The sequence below is a fragment of the Sciurus carolinensis genome, chromosome 16 (genome assembly GCF_902686445.1).
Source record: "Sciurus carolinensis chromosome 16, mSciCar1.2, whole genome shotgun sequence".
Lineage (NCBI taxonomy): Eukaryota > Metazoa > Chordata > Mammalia > Rodentia > Sciuridae > Sciurus > Sciurus carolinensis.
This window is the reverse complement of record NC_062228.1, coordinates 10,922,327-10,943,374: the sequence shown is the minus strand read 5'-3', so window position 1 is coordinate 10,943,374 and position 21,048 is coordinate 10,922,327. Positions and strand designations below refer to the sequence as shown.

Genomic DNA, 21,048 nt, shown 5'->3' with positions numbered 1-21,048 from the left:
CTGCGGGATCTGAAACAAGTCCCCGCTGCTGGGAATGTGAATTAGTGACAACACTGGATGTGGGTTGGCAAGATAAATTAAGGTCCTTAACTATGGTCATGGGTTTTTTGAATTAGTAATTCCTTTCTAGGACCCATCCTAAGGAAATAAACCAGCAACAAGTATTTATACAGAGGTTCAGAGAAAGTGGGTGTTTTTGGGGGGTGTGGGGTGGGAAAGAGCACAAAAGAGTAGAAGGATGTGTACCTGAATGCCAAACGCCAACCATGATAATTTAAGGTAGTGAATTCAGACAAGAGTTATTATTTTAAATTTAAGGGTTTTGTCATTTACACATTTTCCCTAGTAGGTATTTAGAACTTATCTGGTCAGAAAGATACAAAACCTCCTTTAAATGCATGAATAGAAAGTGGAGAAGATGGAGGGGAGTGGGGAGAATGGAAGGAGAAAGGAAAGCAAAGGGGAGAGAGCTTTACTAACTTTATATGGTGGAACCTAACTGAGTCATTAGGACCCTGCCTAATTCAAGCAGAAACTGGACTAATCTTTTGACAAAATTAGGAATCTTTGCCTTGCCTTGGCCCCAAATATTGAGTAACAATCTCAAACCCTGGTTTAGCTCCGGATTATAGCTCAGTTGATGAAATCCTGTATATTTCTCACCTTTTCTTCCTCTTGCAACTCTGCAGTGATTCAGGTTCAGAAGTTACCAACCTCTGATTTGAAAATACTTTGATATTCACCAGACACAGTTGTAATTTTCCATGCTGTGGTTTCCACATGCCATGTGGATTCCACCAAAAACTCACATTTACTTGGGGTTGGCCCAGACTTTTGCCAGAGAACCAACAAAAGCTCCAAGGTTTCTGGGCAGAGACTTGGCAGAGGAAGGCTGCCGGTGAGTAACGGAGAAGGGTGCGCAACTTCTGCACTCCCTGTTCCTCCCCCCCCAAGTCCTTCCCCTCTATAAAGCCACACACAGCCTTCCATTTTGAATATTTTAATTACAAAGTTATAAAACATCATTAGTTCTCCATATAAATTTCACATTAGAATTTAATAAAATGCAATGCTTCTTTCTCTTCAGCCATCTTTCCAAATCTCATTACCTTTTGGAGATTTAAACCAGAAACCATTTTTCATTTAAACCTCAAGGGCAAAAACATAGGCATATAAATGGCCCTAAATATTTTAAAAGAAGTCAGAGAAACTAGTGTTAGACAATGTTTCTGCCTGAATACTTCAAAATAGCTTTGTTTCCAACTCTCATTTTGGTCAGCCTGGAAGAAAACATGCTTTGGAAATAAGAATGGAATCTCCAGGGTAAATTTCCTGCCTACACTGTGGGAAATTTGTCAGTGGGCATGAAGGAAGACTCACAGGGGGACTGTCCTTCCAGTGCTAATGCTAGTGCTAGGGATCATAAAGCAGATGCCCTCCGAGCAGACTGCGTGCTTGCTCAGGGTGAGACTGGGACTAAATGGAGAATGGAGCCCCATCCTACCTGCCTGGATGGACTGACAGTTTATCATGCTGCCAGTGGCCAGGCTGGACAGGACTCCCTGAGCTAGCATCCTCTTCCTTCCCCTGCTGCTCCTCCCGTCCTCCCCAAAGCACCTTCTGCTGGGCACCCTGTTCCTTACTCAAGGGGAATGCAAGTAGCTGGGTTTCCCGCTAGCCCTCCAAATAAGCCCCCGAAGTTGTCAGGCAGTGGGAGCCAAGGCCAACAACAACTCCTCTGTCACCCGCGTCCTTTCAGGAAGGGGGAGGGCTGTCAGGGAGAAGGAGTGGCAAGGGTCCAGGCTGTTGGGTGCGGGCCAGAGAGAAAGAACCTGTTGTTACAACCCTTGCGTCCCCCACTGCTGCTGAAGGGAGTGAATGAAACAGCACTTCTGACTAAAGCCTGCCAGTTCAGGGGCGCAGACAGAGGGCAAGAGGCAGGGCAAAGAGCCAGCCTCCGCGGGGCAGGGAGAGAGGGCTGCTCAGCTGAGCCCACGACAGACGGCGTCTGTTAGACTGAGGGCAGGTGGATGGTCCCAGTGTCCTTAAGTCGCCCACCCTCTCGCACATGCGTTTGGGGCTTGTGCCCCTCCCCTTCCAGTTCTCCAGTTAAAGGCCTGTGTTCTAGAAATCAAAGCTCTGAATGGGAATTGTAGATGCCCAGGAGTAGCAAGTGCTAGGGATTAGCATATTTATCATGAAAGCCCTGAAAAGAGTAAAGAGCGGCTTACAATAGGGGGAAGAAAGCAGAGTGCTTCTCAGTTCAAAAGAGGAAAAGTCTTTGCTCCACCAGAGATGGGACTCTCTCCAAGATGTCCGAACTGACTGTAATTTTCTCCTAGGGGTAAGGCAAAAACAAAAACAAAAACGAATTATAGCCTCAAGGAACCCTCTGACCTTCCCACAAACTAGTCCCTGACAATTTTGTGGGTGCTTAAGAAGATATGGAATTTGTGTAGAGCAAGATTGGAAAGAGCTCTCTTTTGTCTCTGAGGGGAAAACTCTTGTGTAAGCCCTCAAGTGTCCACTGCACTGTTTTCAGAGATGTGGTGAGATGGCAGTTCTCAGAAGGCGACAGTGAGGTAGCCTCGGTCCCGCTGAGTCTTCAGAAAGGTCTTCTTAGGATAAGTGCTCCTTAAACACTTCTCCCTGGGGCATTGCCATTACAGGGATCGTAGTCACCACTTGATTCTGAAACACAAATATTTTGATTCTCTTGAACACCCAGAGGAAGATGAGCAAGATGCTGACATACTGGACCCAGGCAAACTTCACCGTCTCCCAGAATCCTGGCTGGTAAGTACAGACAGTTAAGGAGTTGCAGATGACACGTAAATAAAAGTCGCACGAAGGTGCAAGTCAGGAAATAACAGGAAAGGTGCAGGAAATAACAAAAATGTTTCAAGTGCCCTTAAGATAAAAGGAACAATAAAAAATGATTAAGACATAAAATATGGATGATCCTGACCTAGAAGAATTGCTCAGAAAGAAATATGAACAGGAAATGAGCTTTTTTTCCTGTATGAACAGAAGCAGACACAGTTATTTGTGTGGGGCTACAGCACGGTAGCAACTTTCAATCTAAGGTGTCCCACATCTGTTCCTACTTGGGCAAACTGAGGAATCCTTCCTTTGTGGAAACTGAGCCCCCACTGGCTCTCTAACAGAAAGGATATGAAATGACTTCCACAGGGTATCGGATGATGGCATTAATCACAAATGGAGCTTCGGCAGCCCTGCCTACCAGCCAGATGGGGTTGGCATCATTCAGGACGGTGGTAACTGCAACACAATCATCAATCATTAATCTAGGTGGACCCTTTGGCAAAAAAAAAACAAAAACAAAAACAAAAAAAAAACAACAAAAAAAATACATATATACAAATGTACATACATACATATTCTTTGATTACTGGGAGATATTTTGCACTCCAAAATTCAGAAATAAAAGAAGAGAAACCTGCCTGTGCAAAGTTGTTCACACATTATTCAAGTACTTGTTAAAAACTTGGAAATAGTGTCCTACAATTGCTGAATAGCTAACTCAAGGAATATTATGTTGCTAGTAAAAATAATGTCAGGTAGAACTTTATATCAATGTGGAGACATATTTATACCACATAGTTAAATAAATGTGAAGAATTTGAATCCTGAAGTGTTTTTACACTGTAACAGCTGTATGAAAAAGCCTGTGCATGGATAGAGTGAATGAAATAAAGGAGGGAAAGGTTGATTTGCAGTCAAGGACTTTTAATTTTATTTGAAAGTTCTTCTATCACTAACATAATGCCATTACGTGTATTGTATGAAATTTAAAATAACTATTGGCAATGGCTGTTTGGTGTCCATGCTGTCTGGTTGACTAACACTTTCGAAGCCTTTAGAGAAAACCCTAGGCCACTGACCAGCCCAGCCTGCTGACTCAAGCCCTGGGATGGCCCGAGCGTCGCAACCCGGGAGAACTGAACTGTTCTGCCTGCCGGTCGGAACCACAGGGCTTCTGCTCCGGCACTGGGCTGCTGGTATGCAGTGACTCGTCCCACCCTCTACTTCTTTCTGAAAAGTACGGACATCAAATTGTCTTTGGCATCTTTTATTGGTGTGGTAAGGGGAACAACTCAACGAGGCTGTATACACATTAAAATAAGGAAACCCGGGCTGGGGAGATAGCTCAGCTGGTAGAGTGCTTGCCTCACAAGCATAAGGCCCTGAGTTCGATCCCCAGTACCGCAAAAAAAAAAAAAAAAAAGAAGGAAACCCATCAAGCCAGTGGTCCCCAACCTGCTGGGCCCCTGGAGTGGCAGTGAGGTGGGAACAGGCTGGACTCCGAAGGCGATGACAACGAGGGCAGCTCCCGAGGCGCCCATGCCCATCCCACACTGAGCCTTCGTTGGTTCTGAGGTTGTCATCGTGACATGTGTTCCACCATCCCCCCAACCTGGAAAGCCCTTGAGCGGTAGCTGCGCAGCCTACACCTGTGACTTACCGTTCCTCTCCTGGTAGGCAGCGACAATGTTGGTTAGGTCGTAGTCACAGGCAAAAGGGCTGCTCCCGTTGATCACAGACACCTGGGACACAGCAGGACCCGGGGTGAGCACCTGAGACCTCTGCTGTCTTCCCTCTACCCTACCTACTGCAGGCTGACCCCAGCCAGAGACCACCTTCTTGTTCTTGGTGACCCATGCCAGTATTAATATTTCCTTCAAGGATGAATAAATTCTCTTGCAATAATTTAAGTGCATTTACTTTTCCAGTCATTCCTTTTGTGGGATTGGAAACAGGGCCAATGTCCGCCTTTCACAGGTTTTAAAGCTATTTTACAACATCTCTCTATTACAATGGGAGAAATTGAATTTTTGGGGGGCGGGTGGTACCAGGGATTTAATCCAGACAGGGCTTTACCACTGAGCCATATACCTGAACATTTTTATTTTTTGTTTTTGAGACAGGGTCTTGCTAAATTGCTGAGGCTGACTGCGATCCTCCTGCCTCAGCCTCCCCAGTGGCTGGGATTACAGATGTGTACCACCACACTGGGTGATTCCTTTAATTTTTTTTTTTTTTCTTTTTTGTGGTACCAGGGATTGAACCCAGGAGCACTTTACCACTGAGACACATTTTAATATTTTGAGACAAATTTTAATATTTTGAGACAAATATTTTGAGACAAATCACTAAATTGCTTAGGGCCTCACTAAGTTTCTGAGGCTGGCTTTGAACTCGAGATCCTCCTGCCTCATCCTTCTAAGCTGCTGGGATTACAGGCATGTGCCACTGCACCTAGCAGTTCCCTTAATTTTTAAAAATAGACCATAGCAGCAATTTAATGATACCCTAAGCAACTTAGTAAGACCATGTCTCAAAAAATAAAAAAGACTGGGGATGTTGCTCAGTGGCAAAGTGCCTCTGGGTTCAATCCCCAGAAACAAACAAACAAACAAAATTAACGGACAAACCATATGTTGAACACCTTTGTCTTTTTCTTACTCCTCTCTGGTTGTTCTCTTAATTTTTTTTTTTTTTTTTTTTTTGGGTGCTGAGGATCGAACCCACGGCTTTGTGCTTACAAGGCAAGCACTCTACCGACTGAGCTATCTCCCCAGCCCCCACTATCTTAATTTTTTAAAAATTCTTTTAAATATACAGGCGGAAATAGATAAAATGCAAATGATAAGCATATAATCCTTTACAGCAGGAAATAATTTTCTGCCCTCTACTGTTGCAATCCTGTTGATGTAATCTGATTTTCAAAGTGCCACAGTATGTTTATATAGTATAGTCCTCTCCCTTTATAACTTGGGTTGATGATAGCTAGTCACCAGAAATCCCATTTCATCTGGAACAGTTGTGGTAATGACTGCAATTACTGATAACATCCCACTTTCATTCAAAAGCAGCTCGACTTAATTTACGTGGCCCCCCCTGTGATACAGATTAGGAGTAAATGATTAGATGCATGAGTTCTGGACTTAGCTCCTGGCTCTGTTACTTGGAAGCTATGAGATTTCAGAGAAATCCCTATAAGTTCCAGTTTCCTTATGTGCACAATAAGATTCATTCATCAAATGCCTTTGAGCTTACAATGTGCCAGGCACTGTTTTAAGCCCTGGGGTGATAGTACACAAGATGTCAGCACTTTTAACACCAAGGCAGAAAACAAACACACCAGAAACATATCTTTAGGATGTTGAATGGCAGTAGAGAAGTCCGTGAGCCTGAATAACGCTGAAGGAAGGAGGTTCAGGGAGAGACTGTGCTCAGGCACCTGCATGGACTGGTCCAATGAGCTCTGTGCCTACCTGGCAGAGGGAATGGCAAGTGCAAAAGCCCTGAGGTAGAAATTGTTTCTTAAATTCAAAGAGCAGCAAAGGCCAGCAGGGCTGGAATGGAGCAAGGGGGCAGTGATAGGACAAGTGGCTAGAGAGCTGGGAAATGACAAGTGTGAGCATCTCGGGAGGTTGCTGTGATGATTAAACAGATTGAATAAAGCCAGGCATGGTGGAGCATGCCTGTAATCCCAGCAGCTTAGGAGACGAGGCAGGAGGATTGCAAGTTCCAGACCAGCCTCTGCAACTTAGCAAGACCCTAGCTCAAACCAAAAAAAAAAAAAAAGGGGGCTGAGGATGCAGTTTAGTGATTAATTGCCTTTGGGTTCAATCCCTGGTACAAAAAAAAAAAAAAAAATAGATGATGTATGTAAACTTTCTCTCTCTCTCTCTCTCTCTCTCTCTCTCTCTCTCTCTCTCTCTCTTTTTGAGACAGGGGGTCTTCCTTTCTTAGCCAGGATGCTCTCCAATTCCTGGGGTCAAATGACCCTCTTGCCTCACCTTCCTGAGTGCTGGAAATAAAGGTGCCACCACACCTGGCTATAAAACTCTTAACTCAGGCCTGACATATGTTACATGTTCAATAAATGGTGGCTAGTATTATTTTTATATGTTTTACATGAAAAGTTTACATGATCATTTGGAATACAGTGTGTGTGTATACCTGAAAGCAATAGGCAATTTAGTTCTTCAATAGAGACAGACATTTTTCCCCCTCTTTCTTCCTGGACATAAATCCAGGTAAGCCTCCATACTTTGTATGAATTTATGGCAAGAATTCCTCAGAAATCCTCATCTGTACCACCCACAGGAAAATGCTATTTCCATCTTCCCTTTCTCTTCAAAGGATGTGATAAACATACAGGAAAAAAGGAGCTGGGTGACAAGAAGCATTCTTACATTGTATCGGACATCTAGGCCACTGTAGCGGAGCGGCTGCTTCTGCTGCAACCTCAGGTCTCCGTTTACATACAACTGGGACCCGGGAACAGCAAAGGAAGACTGAAGAAACGCCATGCTCTGCATCACGAAGGTTGCCATCCTCTGAAATCATAAGAAGGAGAGATAACACCAACTGCCATCGGATCTGAAGCGTTCCGATTGAGAGTCACTGTCCATGGCTTAAGTGGATGGGTCTTCACATTCCTGGGTTAGCCATGTGACAGGCCCTGTTCCCAGAACCCTCTGAGCTCTTAATAATTCATGAATATTCACATGACCCTAATGAAAAACATTCCATTTGCTTAAGTTAAATTCCCTATAATGCTCCAGAAAAGAGCATTCTGCAACGTGGGCCTTCCTGGAAAGCAGGAGGATTCTGTTCTTTTAAAAGACAAAAAAGGAGAGGATGGGCCTCCAACTCACATGCAATTGGTAGGAGAAGGTCAAGATGAGCTGCACACCAAGAACGTGCTCCGTGGACTGCAGGGGAAGTTCCAGCTTAAAATGTAACATGTCCATTTTCCCATCCTGGTTCCTGTCTTCTTCTCTAGTCTAGGAAACCCAAAGAGGGCCGGTGGCCCTGGTCCTTAATAAGCCTGTGAAGAATCCACATCACTTCTGTACCTACACAGTGACCCACTGTTCTGTAGTACACAGCCCTTCACCTTCAAACCCATGTCTTTCCAGCATTAACAGGATGAATGGAATAACAATAAACATCTGGATAGTATTGTCTCTTTTCAGTTGTCTCATTTTATCTTATTTTGTTACTGGTATTTCTCTCTCTCTCTCTCTCTCTCTTTCTCTCTCTCTTTTGGTACTGGGGATTGAACCCAGGGGCACTTTTCCACTGAGCCACATCCCCAGTCCTTTTTATTTTTTGTTTTGAGACAGGGTCTTGCTAAATTGCTTAGAGCCTCCCTAAATTGCTGAGGCTGGCCTTGAATTTGCAATCTTCCTGCCTTAATCTCCTAAACTGCTGGGATTACAGGCATGTGACACTGTGCCTGGCTTCTTTTCTTTTTTAAAATAAATAAGTCTGAATTTGTATGGAAAATTTAAATAGCTCATCAGAATTGTTTGCTATAGCTTTAGAAGTCAGGGGTTCCTTCCTTCCTCCCTCCCTCCCTTCCTTCCCTTTTTTCCTGCAGTGCTGGGGACGGAACCCAGGGTCTCATATGTACCCATTCTCCCACTGAGCTATACTCCCAGCCCTAAGTCAGATTTTAACAATAGAAACCAACCAACCAACCCAGCACCCTAATTCTAATCACTGCATTCCCCCAAAAAACTCAACAGAAAATCACCGAGCTCTTATCACACGTTCTTCAATCACAGTGTCTTTGCTTCAGAGTCCTGGTGAAGGCCCACCCATCTCAGCATCGGGTCAGGACCTTATGCCTTGTGCATCTTTTAGTACTAATCAACATAATGGAAAAAGGAAGCTAAGTGAAATCAGATAGGACTAAAACCCAGATGTTTTATAAATTATGGACATGAAACTAAGGAAAATAGATAAAGAAAAATCTGAGGGCAAAAGAGAAATCACAGCTCATTAATCACAAGGCAGTTAAAAAACTGATACCCAATCCTGCCATGAAGTCTTGCCCCACAGTGACCCTACGATGACCAGCAGAAAAGGACAGTTATTGGTTGGTGTGTTTCTTTTCTTTTTTGGAACTGGGGGTAGAACCCAGGGCTTTGCGAATGCTTTGTCACTGAGCTACATCCCAGCCCCAAAGAACAGTTACTGAAATGTAATCACTATTGACTCTATTCCTCAGCACAATTCTGGATGGTCCCTTCCCACCAGCTTCCCAGGATGTTACCAGGGAATATCAACATTCCCATCTGATCCTCCCTCTCCTGGTTCACTTTGCTTTCTACCATTACCATTTTGTGAGGAAGACATTTTTTGTTTTTCAGGCAAATTAGGTTGTTTGAGATAAAGATGTCAATTTTCAGAAACTTTCATTTCTTTCTTTCCAGACGATAACGTTCTCTCCTTGGTCTCTTTATAGACACACCTACCCTCCTTGTTCCGTTGAATTCTACTGTCTCTGTCCTGTTCCATCAGCTTCACAAGGGTAGGGGAGAGAGCTCTGCTACCAAGACTGATGATCAACTAATTGGAGGCAATTCTGACTTAATTATGAGTGGGATGGAAAGAGGCTGCCTGTGTTCCTCTCCGTTTCCTTCAGTTAGTATCTGGGAAGACAACGAGGGATTAACTTTCTGTAAAGAACCCCCACCTTCTGGATCTTAGGACTGGACATGAAAATAGGGATCGAACTTCTCAATTTGAGAGAGGACAGTGTGTAGGGGAGAAAAACTCATTTCATTTGATTTTTTTAAAAAAAAAATTTAAGGTGTAGATAAACACAATACCTTCATGTTTTATTTATTTATTTATTTATTTTTATGTGGTCCTAAGATTCAAACCCAGTACCTCACATGTGCTAGGCAAGTGCTCTACCACTGGGCCACAAACCCAGCTCATCATGTGATCTTTATAATAAATGTCAAGCCTAGATTATCAGGCCCACTAGGCAAAACAAGTATTACCCCCATTTTATAAATGAGAAAATTAATCCTCAGGACAGAGGTATGGCTAGTAACAGTAAAGACGGGATTTGAGATCAGGTCTTTGATATCAAATCTGAATCTCTTTCTAGGACCATAATGTTCAGATCCCTCCAGAAAAATTCAAGGAGAACTGCTGACTAGGACAAACCTTTTTGCAAAAAGGTTATGTAGACGTGTGTGCACATTTTAACTCCAAGTTCACAGAGGACAAAGATCTGGCAGAGCAGCACAATTAGTGTCTACTTTAAAAACTGGTTCATTAATCTGTCAAGTACTTTTTTTTTTTTTTTGGTATCAGAGATTGAACCCAGAGGTACTTCACCACTGAGCCACATCCCCAGCCCTCTGTAGTTTTTATTTTGAGCCAGGGTCTTGCTAAGTTGCTGAAGCTGGCTCTGAACTTGCCATCCTTCTGGCTCAGCCTCCGGAGTGACTGAGATCGCAGGTCTGCGCCACCACACTCAGCTGTCAAGTACTTTCTGAAGCCCTACAATGTATCAGGCACTGTTTCAGATACTGGGAATAAAATGATAACAAAATAGACAAAGTCTTCCTCCCAAGGAGCTGACTCCCGGAGCAGGAGAGAAGACAAATAAAAATAAACAAACGTGTAACAACACCGGGTAGTGTTAAGTACCCAGAGAAAGATAAAACAGTGAGGAAGGGTAGACGTTAACACATTTTTACAGAAAATATTCAGGATAACCTGATCTGTTGGTGACTTGAATGGAGAGGGGTGACGAGGCACAGGAACGTACGGGGCACCGTGATTCAAGCTAAGGAAATCCCTGTGCTCTAAGCGTGTGGTGAGGGGTAGGGCCCCGGAGCTGGGCAGCAAGAGTAAGTGGGAGGGCAGCAGAAGAGGAGGGTGAGTGATGACCAAGGAAACGGTGCACTTTCCTCAGATGACCTCTTAGCAAGCTCGGCTCTCGTCCTCTGGGCTGGCAACGAGGGGCTACCTGTCTGTGCTATTGCTTTAACCACTGATGAAGTCAGTTCTAGTGCAGGCACCTCCAGAGCTTGGAGGAAGGACCCACCAGAGGAACCTGTAAGGCTGGAGGAAAGAGAAGTGTTTCTCCTGCCTGTTTGCTGCTTGTCCCTCTTTGGGTCACCCCAGCGGTGATTCTTCACTCTGGCAGCCTGTCCCTACTCCTAGAACCAGGCACATCATGCTCCCACTGGCAGAGGCTAAAAGGAAGCCAGCAGGCAAAGGACAATGTGGTTTTTCAGCATCTCAGCATGAGCATCAGGAGGCAGAGCATATGCAGGAGGTGGTCTTGGGGCTGACACAGCCCCTCGTAGCCAGCATACCATCCAGCTGTGAGGGTTGCCATTAATGTCAGAAGTGCCTTTCTTCCCTGGGTGTCCTGAGCATTTTTTTTTTTTTTTCCAATCAGGACTTCTACAGAATCTGATGGTCTGTTGGAGTTCTGTTTGGTTCCTGCTTTATTTTTACCTTTCATTCTTCTGAGTCAGGTTCTTTTACAAAATGCTGATTTTGTAATTTATACCAGGATCCACTTTACCATAGATGTGATCACTGGGTTTCTGGTTTTTTTTTTTTTTATTCTGAAAATACTTGTGGGCACTAATATTTGGGTCTCTAGCAAAGTCGGGACTGCTACTTCATGATCTCCATATTCATCAAATCCTTGCTACCTGTATTTGGGATGAATCTAAAATACCATCAATTACAACTGCATCAATACCTTACATACCAAGAAAAAAGGGAAAATATTTTCAATTAAATGATGGCATAATGCTTTCTAATCGCTACAGTATTTATTTTATTGAAAGAACTTTTAGATTTATATATCACATTTATATCAGATATTTATATCAAATATCACATTTATTTACCTGGAAATATAAGCAAAATAAATCCATCCAGAGATTCCTAAAACTTCTTCAAAGTCTGATTCTTTTGAATCACATTTTAATTCAGTCACTGGTATCCATATTTTTCCATGAAATATTGTCTTTATACCATCAAGCATACTGGTGATACAGCATTAAAAAAATAATTCATAAAGGGTACTAAAATCCATTGGTCTGAGCTTTTAAGTGGGCTTTGAAATTATGTAGAGCTAGCCTATTTTTAAATGCCTCTTGAGCCTTCCCTTAACCAATCTCCATCATTAGGGGTTAGAATAATGTTTTACTACTGTCTTGGGGTGGGTTTTTTTTTTTTTTCTTTTTTTCTTTCTTTCATGTTGCTGATTCCCCTTCTGCAAGTTTTTTTTTTTTTTTTTTTTTTTTAGTTGTAGGTGGACACAATGCCTTTTTTAATATTTTAAATGTTTTTTTTTTTTTTTTTTTTTTTTTTTTTTTTTTTGTGGTACTGGGGATTGAACTCAGGGCCTTGTGCTTGTGAGACAAGCACTCTACCGACTGAGCTATCTCCCCAGCTCTTAAATTTATTTTTTATGTGGTGCTGAGGATCGAACCCGGTACCTCACATGTGCCAGGCAAGAGATCCACTGCTGAGCCACAACCCCAACTTGCCTTCTGCCAGTTTTGACAATGGTTCTTTGACATTTGCATGCGGGTAGACAATGAGAACCACGCCAAGCCTGCCTTCTGGTTAACAGCTAGTGTCAGTCACCCTAATAGGAAGACTACTCTGATTTCAGAGATGAGAAAAAATGGGTGCTTAGCCCATGGTCCTCTCAGCCCTTCCTCCAGCCCAGCATCTTCCTCTTGCCTTCAGCTTCCTATTCCCCAGCTCCACACCAGCCTTCAAGAGCCATGCCAGCCTCATGGAGGGAACAGATCAGTTTTTCCCCCTCTCTTTTGAAAAATAACAAAAGTTTGACATTCAGAGGAATAAAAACAGGGATTTTAGAGACGCTGTCCAAGGTGATCTGACTAAAGCATGGCTGTCTGTGACTTCTGAGGCATCTTCCAAAATTAGCAACAGCAAAGCTGTCTCCCAGCATTTGGGTCAGCCTTGACCTAAAAACCACCATTTCTTGGCTTCTTGGGCAGACAGTTTTCCAGACAGGTTGAAGCCAGTCTGACTTTATGTTCAGCATTGAAAAATAAAAAATAAAAAAACTTTGTTGTAATAGGATTAAGGGTATATGATTTGAATAAGAAATATGAAGTTTTCATCCAGATTCTGTTCACCTGAAAGCTAGAGCAAATTATATCACTTCTCTGAGTCTGTTACTTCGTCTGAAAAATGGAGGTATGACCTTCACATCACAGGGGTAGGAGAGAGAATAGGTCCTTAAAAATGAAGAGCTAACACCTGTAATCCCAGTGCCTTGGGAGGCTGAGATAGGAGGATCCGAGTTCAAAGTCAGTCTCAGCAACGGTGAGGCACTAAACAACTCAGTGAGACCCTGTCTCTAAAATACAAAATAAAATAGGGCTCAGGGGTCAAGCCCCTGAATTCAATCCCTAGCCTAATTCAATCTCCACCAAAAAAGAAAAAAATAAATAAATACAGAGCTAATGCAAAAAAAAGTGATAATTAACACTAAGTGATTACTGCAGACCAAGTAATATTACAGAACCTTATATTATGTAAAAAAAAATTAGCCTTTAAAAAAATATAACTGCAGGAAATAGGAAAGATAGTGGAATGAGACAGACATCGTTACCCTATGTACATGGATGATTACACGAATGGTGTGAATCTACATTATGCACAACCACAAACGAAAAGTGGTATCCCATTTGTGTACAGTGAATCAGAATGCATTCTGCTGTCATGTATAAATAGAATAAACAATAAAAAATAAAAATATATACAACTTAGCTGAGTGCAAAGGGGCATGTAATCCCAGAGACTCCAGAGGCCGAGGAAGGAAGATTGCAAATTCAATACCAGTCTCAGCAACTTAGTGAGGCCTTAAGCAACTTAGTGAGACCCTGTCCCAAAATTAAAAGACAATAAATAAAATAAAATAAAAAAGGGCTGGGGACCTAGCTCAGTGGCATAGCACCCCTGGGTTCAATCCCTGATCCCTCAAAATAAAATTTTAAAATAACATAAAAAAGAAAAATAAAAAAAACATAAAAAAGAAAAATATAAGTAGGGGTTGTGGCTCAGTGGTAGAGCACTCACCTAGCATATGTGAAGCACTGGGTTCAATCCTCAGCACCACAAAAAATAAATAAATAAAATAAAGTTATTGTGTTCATCTGCAACTAAAAAAATTAAATAAATAAATCTCCACACATGCACAGACACACAGGCACACACCACTCCAGGTTTCTTCTCCCATGATGCCCAGCTCTGCCTTGGAACTTTGCCAGCAAGAAAGGCCATCAGCAGATGTGATCCCCCAATCCTGGACCAGAACTATAAACCACAATAAACCTCTTTTCATTAAAACTTAAAAAAAAAAAAAATAGAACCCAGTAGATTTTAGTATATTCACAGCTGTGCCACCAACACCATTCTCTAATTCCTATTTCAGAACATTTGCTTCATGCCCCAAAAGAAACCCCACACTTATTAGCAAACCTCCTCTGCCTGTTTCCTCAAGCCCTTGCAAACCTACTTTTCATCACTAAAGATTTGCCTCTTCTGGACATTTCACATTTCCATTTCAGACAATTCATGGTGTTTCGTGGCTGGCTTCTTTCACAGAGAAATGTTTTTAAGGCTCAATCAAGGCTCCATTCCTCTAGAAAGCTAGGCGGGTACTCTTCCACTGAACCACACCCCCCCCCAAAAAAAAAAAAAACGCTGCTTTCACTTTTGGAAAGGAGATATATACAATGTGGAACACAAGATATATGAATAGTGCATACATGGCAAAAAGTCAGTCTGCTCCATGCTGGCCTCTCATCTAGTCTTTTCCCTCAGAGGCAATACAATCTCAAATAAGAATAAAAATGAGCAACATGTAATCATCAGTGAGAAGCAAATGAAAGTAACAAGTCTCCTGCTTCTGCTCCAATCCCTGCCCACCTCTCAGGTGCTGGGGACTGAATCCAAGGCCTTCAGAATGCATCTGCTCTACCACTGAAATAAATCCTCAGTCCTCCAGATCTACTTTAAATTCAATGTAAAAGACTACATCATGCCAGGTACAGCGGGGCATGCCTGTAATCCCAGCAATATGGGACGCTGAGGTAGGAGAACTGCAAGTTCAAAGCCAGCCTCAGCAACTTAGGGAGACCCTAAGCAAATTAGTGAGACCCTTGCTCAAAATAAAAAATACAAAGGGCTGGGGATGTGACTCAGTTGTAAAGCACCCCTGGATTAAATCCCAGTACTTAACGAAACAACAACAGCAGCAGCAAACCTGACCATTTAAAAAATCAAATAATTCAATGATGTTACAAAAACAAGCAGCTTCCACAGCAAATGTTTTTATCTCATTTACTTGATTAGTGTATTTAGAAATGTATTGCTGGGTCTTTAAATAACATTTGCATCGGCACTGGCCAGCTTCTCAGTTTTAGGCATTCTGTATTGATTCCCACAAGAGTTAGCCCCCCACCCTTCCACCAGCCCCAGCTGCACACACACACCTTTCATATCCCCACAATCAAGTTAAACCCGTTTTGGTCAGTAAATATTCAGTTTTCACACAACTAAGACTATGTAAATCCTATTCACAATCCTGCTTACTTTTTCTCCATTACATTTTATTTCCCAGCAGTTAATAATTACTTTGCTTGCTTAGATTTCTATGCACTTATGTAATTTCAACAAACAGTTTCTATTTCAATTCCTCACAATTTTAAATTTCATTTTAAGTTTAAAATTAAACTTAAACAGTTTAAAATTTAAGCTGGTCACAGTGGATGGGCACCTGTTGGCTCAGCTACTGGGGAGGCTGAGGCAGGAGGATCACTTGAGCCCAGGAGTTCAAGACCACCCTGGGCAGAATAGTGAGACCTTGTCTTGGGGAAGGGAAAAAAGAAAAGGTATATGATTTAGTCAAAATCTTGTTCATGGAGATATTGGCCCTACCAATGAAAAAGTTGGAGCAAATCAATATCTACCAAAAAGGAACTGGTTACATTCATTATAGTTTTTCCATACCATGAAATACTTTGCAGATGTAAAAAGGGTAGTTTGATTAAAAACTATTGATACATGCACCAGATTGAAGCTTTAATTTCTGTCATTATGTATATGAGTAACTAATATTTGACAACGAACATACACTTTTGTAATCAGAAAAAATAAGAAAAATTTAAAATAGAGAAAAGTAATGTGGATCATATTTTCTTTGTAGTTATTCACATGACTAATCAGATTTTTATCTTATTCGACTGCTAGAAAAAAGTTTGAATTTTTTCCACCAGTTGAACAAGTTTGCCTTGTAGGTCAAGCATCTCAAAGATGTCTGAAGAGATCTTTTCATACTTCTAAATTGGAAAATGTTTTCAGAAAGTGAGTGAAAAGGGAGGGGGACTGTAAAGAAAGCATTTGCATATGCTAAACCAAAAGCCAAATTGTAAACAGTAAAAATATTTCAATTTCAAGCCCTAAGGTTGCAGGATGAAGCTGCATCTAAAGGAAAAAGTCCAGGCAGGAGTGGCTTGGCCAGAGCACGCTGGGGAAGTCGCTTAGCCAATCAGCGCTTTGACTTGCACGGGACGTGTCTGCATAAAAAGGCCTGCCCTTCCCGTTCCTAGTGTTATGATGCGCAAACACAACGACACGAGAGAGTTAAGACAACAGCTTTCGGTCTTTAGGGGTCCTGAACAGACTTCCACAACCACCCTCTCATCGGGCCACACCCTCGAAAATGACAAGGCACAGGGATAGGCTGTCCCCAGGCTTCGGAACTGTCAGGACCCACGAACGGCCAGCATGGCTAACTTTCTGGGAGCTGTGGATGTCTGGGAGAAGCGGAAAGACGAAACAGATCCACGCTCTAGGAAATTAAACTCGGGCAGGCCAAAGAGCCCGTGCACATAACCCCCGTGGGCCGCAAGTCCTTACGACCCAGGCTGGGGTGCCCAGGGCCGAGGCCGTTCACCCCGATCCACCCCGTCTCCCACCCAGCCCGGGAGCGGCTAGGGCCAGGTGGGAACCACACACCGAAACGAGTGGGACGCGCAGGTGATCCCCCTGCAGCCGGTTGAAGGCGGGGAACGTGCTCCAGGCGAGGAACCCGCCGTGCTCTGGCCCCAGTAGGGCCACGAGCAGCACCTGGTGCTGGAAGCGCACGGTCGGCTGCTCCTCATAGCTGCTCCGCTTCAGCCAAAACCCTGAATTAAAGAGGGCGGAGGGGAGGATGTTAGGAGGGCGGGCCGCGGCCAGCAGCGAGCCTCGAGCTGTGTCGCGCACCGGCCGGGGCAGTCTCACCGTGGCTCCGGTAGGCCACCAGCAGCGGCGGGATGTAGGTGAGGGCGGCGGCCAGCAGCAGGAACAGCGCGGCCTTGGAGCAGAGCCCCGCGCGGTAGCCCCGCTCGACTGGGTGAGAGAAGAGCTCGTACAGAGCCATGAGCGCCGCGTGCAGTCCCGCCGCTCGCCGGGCGCTCTTCGCGATTCCAGAGGGATGACCAAGTTTGGCTTCTCCTGGTTGCCATCGCTCGGGTTTCCACGGCAACCAACCGCGCAGTGAAAGGAGCCAATAGCAAAAAGGCGGGGCCTTAGTGGGGAGGGGCTAGCGGGGGCGGCGCCCGCTGGAGGACCGTAGTCTCCTTAAAGGCGGAGTAGAGGGCGAATGTTTTCGTTCACCCAACTTGTGGTCATCTTTGTTAACATTTACGTAAAATAAAGATGTTCAGAAAAGTTGATTTAAATACTTCCTGACAGGTCGTCTGTTAAACCCCAGTATGGTTCGTACTGAAGTCTAACCATGCATGTTAATGCAGCTGCAGCCCTGGACTAAGACCAAAGCCAAGTTCCTTTGCGCCCCAATTTTCTGTTCCTTCCACTATGTCCGCAGAAGGTTAGAAGGACACAAATCCCCTGGCCCTCGAGGGATAGAGGGCAATCACTACATAGCTATTTCTAGTATATTTTGGGCTTTGCACTGGGTACAAGCAGGGCTGCTAGTTTTAGGGAAGCTATGGTCCTGCCCAAAGATAACATTGGCTTGTCATTTAGTTGAATGCTTCCCGCGCCAAACCAATATTTCAAACATGGCCGATTTTCTTTGAAACCATGACCCGTAGCCAAGTATTTATCACAGCATCCTGAAGCATCCCATTGCTGTGTCAAGAGATAGTGTGAGGTTGTGCTCAGAGTTGAGTCCAGTAGTTGATGCCTCTCTTTTGAAGGCAATCTAGAAATGACTTTTAGAGGAAGGGAACACATGAGAGTTGAACACAGACCAACACAGAGAGGTTAAGACCTGCACATTTTGGAATACTGTCCCAGGGTCCAAGGTGACAATGCCACTAGCCATAAAATGCTTTTGACATCCTTTAGTCCAGTACTAATCATTCTTTCTTTAAATCTTCACTTGGGTGGCAACATAGCTTTAAATACAGAAATTGTGCTGGGCACAGTGGCCTACGCCTTTCATTCCAGCTGCTCAGGAGGCTGAGGCAGGAGAATTGCCAGTTCAAAGTCATCCTCAGCAGTTTAGTGAGGCCCTAAGCAAGTCAGCAAAACCCTGTCTCTAAATAAAATATATTTAAAAAAAGGGGGCTGGTGATGTGACTCAGTGGCTAAACACTGCTGAGTTCAATCCCTGGTAGCACAAAACAAAACAAAGTTGTGTATGGGCTGGAGTTGTAGTTCTGTGGTAGAATGCTTGCCTAGCATGTGTGAGGCACTGAGTTCACTTCTCAGCGACCACGTATAAATTAATAAAATAAAGTTATATCGACAACTAAAAATATTTTTTAAAAAACAAATTTTTAGCTTAATTCTGTGGTATGATTCTGACATTATATTGTGCCTATACTTTTTTTTTTTTATTTGGGGGCAGTGGGGTTTGAACCCAGGGCCTCAAGTATGCAAAACAAGTGATATACTACTAGGCTACACCCCCAGCCTGTATCAGTTCTTTAAGGATGTCTTTCATTTATTTAAATAACCACTAAAATAAGGGTCATTTGGAAAAGATGAATCTAATATAGATTCTTGAGGGTGATTCTCCTGTGAGGGAGGAGGCATTTGCCTCCAAAGTTTCCTTTCAACAGAAGGAAACACATACTGTACTTAATTTACTGCTGAGATACAGGGAGGTGACTGTTAAGAATTAAGGTGTATAAAGTGCCTCAGCTCTCTGGAGATGCCATGAACTTTTTAGAAGTAATTAGTAATAATGGATGCTAATAGATCCTCTTTGCTTCCATGATTTGAAGAAGATAGTATTCATGGTTTTATTTCAATTTTTTTTTTCAGTCCTGGGGATTGAACCCAGGGGTGTCTACCACTGAGCTACATCGCCAGCTCTCTTATTTTATTATTATTATCTTGAGACAGGGTCTTGCTAAGTTTCCAAGGTTGGCCTTGAACTTGTGATCCTCCTGCCTCACAAGCTGTTGGGATTACAACCATGTGCCATTATGCCCAACTGCTCTAGTATCAATTCTTTAAGTGAGAATATTAGATTTAGAAAATGCTGAATATCTGTGTATATTGCTGTTTTTCATACATTTGTGACTGAGAACTGACTTCTCATTTTCCATTTCCATGTGTTCTTGAGTTTCATACAGTTATCTCCAAAGGAAGTCATTCTCATAAAACTACACATTTTAGCCCCATTCCTCTCCTTTACAGAAGCTCCTATTCTGAGTCTTTCTAATCAGTTTAGAACTCCTGAATGTTTGCTTCAAGGCTTCCCAACATCTCTTTTACCTTGGTATTTATATCACTTTCCAGTTTCTTTCAATCCCGGGATTTGTCTTGGTATTATTTTTATTTTTGTCTTTTGTTTTGGCATTGAGGATTGAATCCAGGGGTGCTTTACCACTCATCTATATCCCCAGTTCTTTTTATTTTATTTTGAGTTAGGTACTCGCTAAATTGCTGAGGTTGACCTCAAACTTGCCATCCTCCTGCCTCAGCCTCCTGATTTGCTGGGATTACGGTGTATGTGCCACCACACCCAGTCCCAGCCTTTGTTTTTATCTGGAAAGTTTACCTTTGAAAAATACACCCTTCTCTTTGCATCAGAAGATTCACATTCTCTGTGGAGTCCTCCTTGCTTAACCTCACCTGGTTTTGTGCTGGCCCCATTGTCCTGGTTATCCTTCAAAATCCATGTTCGAATACCTCTCCATTATTTGAAACTCACCCTGTGTGTTTTTATAGGTCTATTAATGTGTAATTGCATGTGTTTATTAGCCTATTTTTCCTCCTGACTCACCTGCTCAACAACCACCTCCTCAAGGAAGGCATCCAGGGAACTTAGAACAGTCAATAGCTAAATACAATGACCCAATAGGTGAAGAAGGTGATGGATGCATATCAAGGCAGTTCAAACAAGCCAATTAGAATGAACAGAGAAAAGATATCAAAAAAGCATGTGAGCAAAGTACATCATTGGGACATTGGGAGACAAGTCTATGAGTTGGTGAGCAGTGGATCTTTTTCGAGATGGATACTGAGCATTTACACACTGCCTGCTTGGACTATGGCACTATGACCCAGCTATAGTAAGGGGAAACATGGGTCTTGAATCCAATTATTTTTCCTTCTTTCTTTTTTGTGGCAGGGGGTGGTGACAATACTGGGGTACTTTACCACTGAGCTACATCCCAATCCTTTGTATTTTTTTGAGACAGGGTGAGACAGGTTAAGCACCCCTGGGTTCAATATTTTTCTATATAATGTGGCTGATATTTTGTCATTTTTGGTGCCAGGGATTGAACCCAGGGCCTTTCACATGCTAAACATGCATTCTACCAGTGAGCTTAATTCTATCCATCTTAGCCCTGATCATTTTAAAAGGTCCCAGTGTGTTTGTTACACATCTGCTTAACACTTCTCAACTCATTCTAGTAAAATCCAAAGTTCTTTGCATGGAATTCAAAACACCACACAGGTTTGTTCTAGGTATCTTTGATCTCATCTCCTAACAAACTCCTTGTTTATTCAGCCCCAGTCACGGGAGTTCCTTCGTGTTCCTGGTGTATTCCAACTACTTTATCTACTTAGCATTCCATCCCACCATCACTCTCTAGCAACCTATCCTGCTCTATAGCACCTATCATTACCTGACATTTATTTTTTGTCTTATCCCACTAGAATGCAAATTCTATGACAGCATAGGTATTAGGTATTGCCTGTTTTGCTCCCTGTTTTTCCCTCAGC

At 43.0% G+C, this 21,048-nt stretch overlaps 1 protein-coding gene across 2 annotated transcripts; it reads right to left on the bottom strand.

Annotated features, from left to right (window-relative positions):
* Positions 1-994: 994 nt before the first annotated feature.
* On the bottom strand, positions 995-17,372 carry Tmem231 (transmembrane protein 231). Of its 2 annotated transcripts, XM_047529749.1 has the most exons (7): positions 17,140-17,372; positions 16,873-17,042; positions 7,692-7,820; positions 7,227-7,370; positions 4,487-4,568; positions 3,177-3,282; positions 995-2,800 (listed from the first exon to the last, which is right to left on the bottom strand). In XM_047529749.1, the coding sequence occupies exons 1-7, from the start codon at positions 17,276-17,278 to the stop codon at positions 2,620-2,622; spliced, it is 951 nt and encodes a 316-aa protein (XP_047385705.1). In that variant the 5' UTR covers positions 17,279-17,372; the 3' UTR covers positions 995-2,619. The 2 variants fall into 2 exon arrangements, with proteins under 2 accessions (XP_047385705.1, XP_047385706.1); XM_047529750.1 differs by lacking the exon at positions 7,692-7,820.
* Between the last annotated feature and the right edge of the window lie 3,676 nt (positions 17,373-21,048).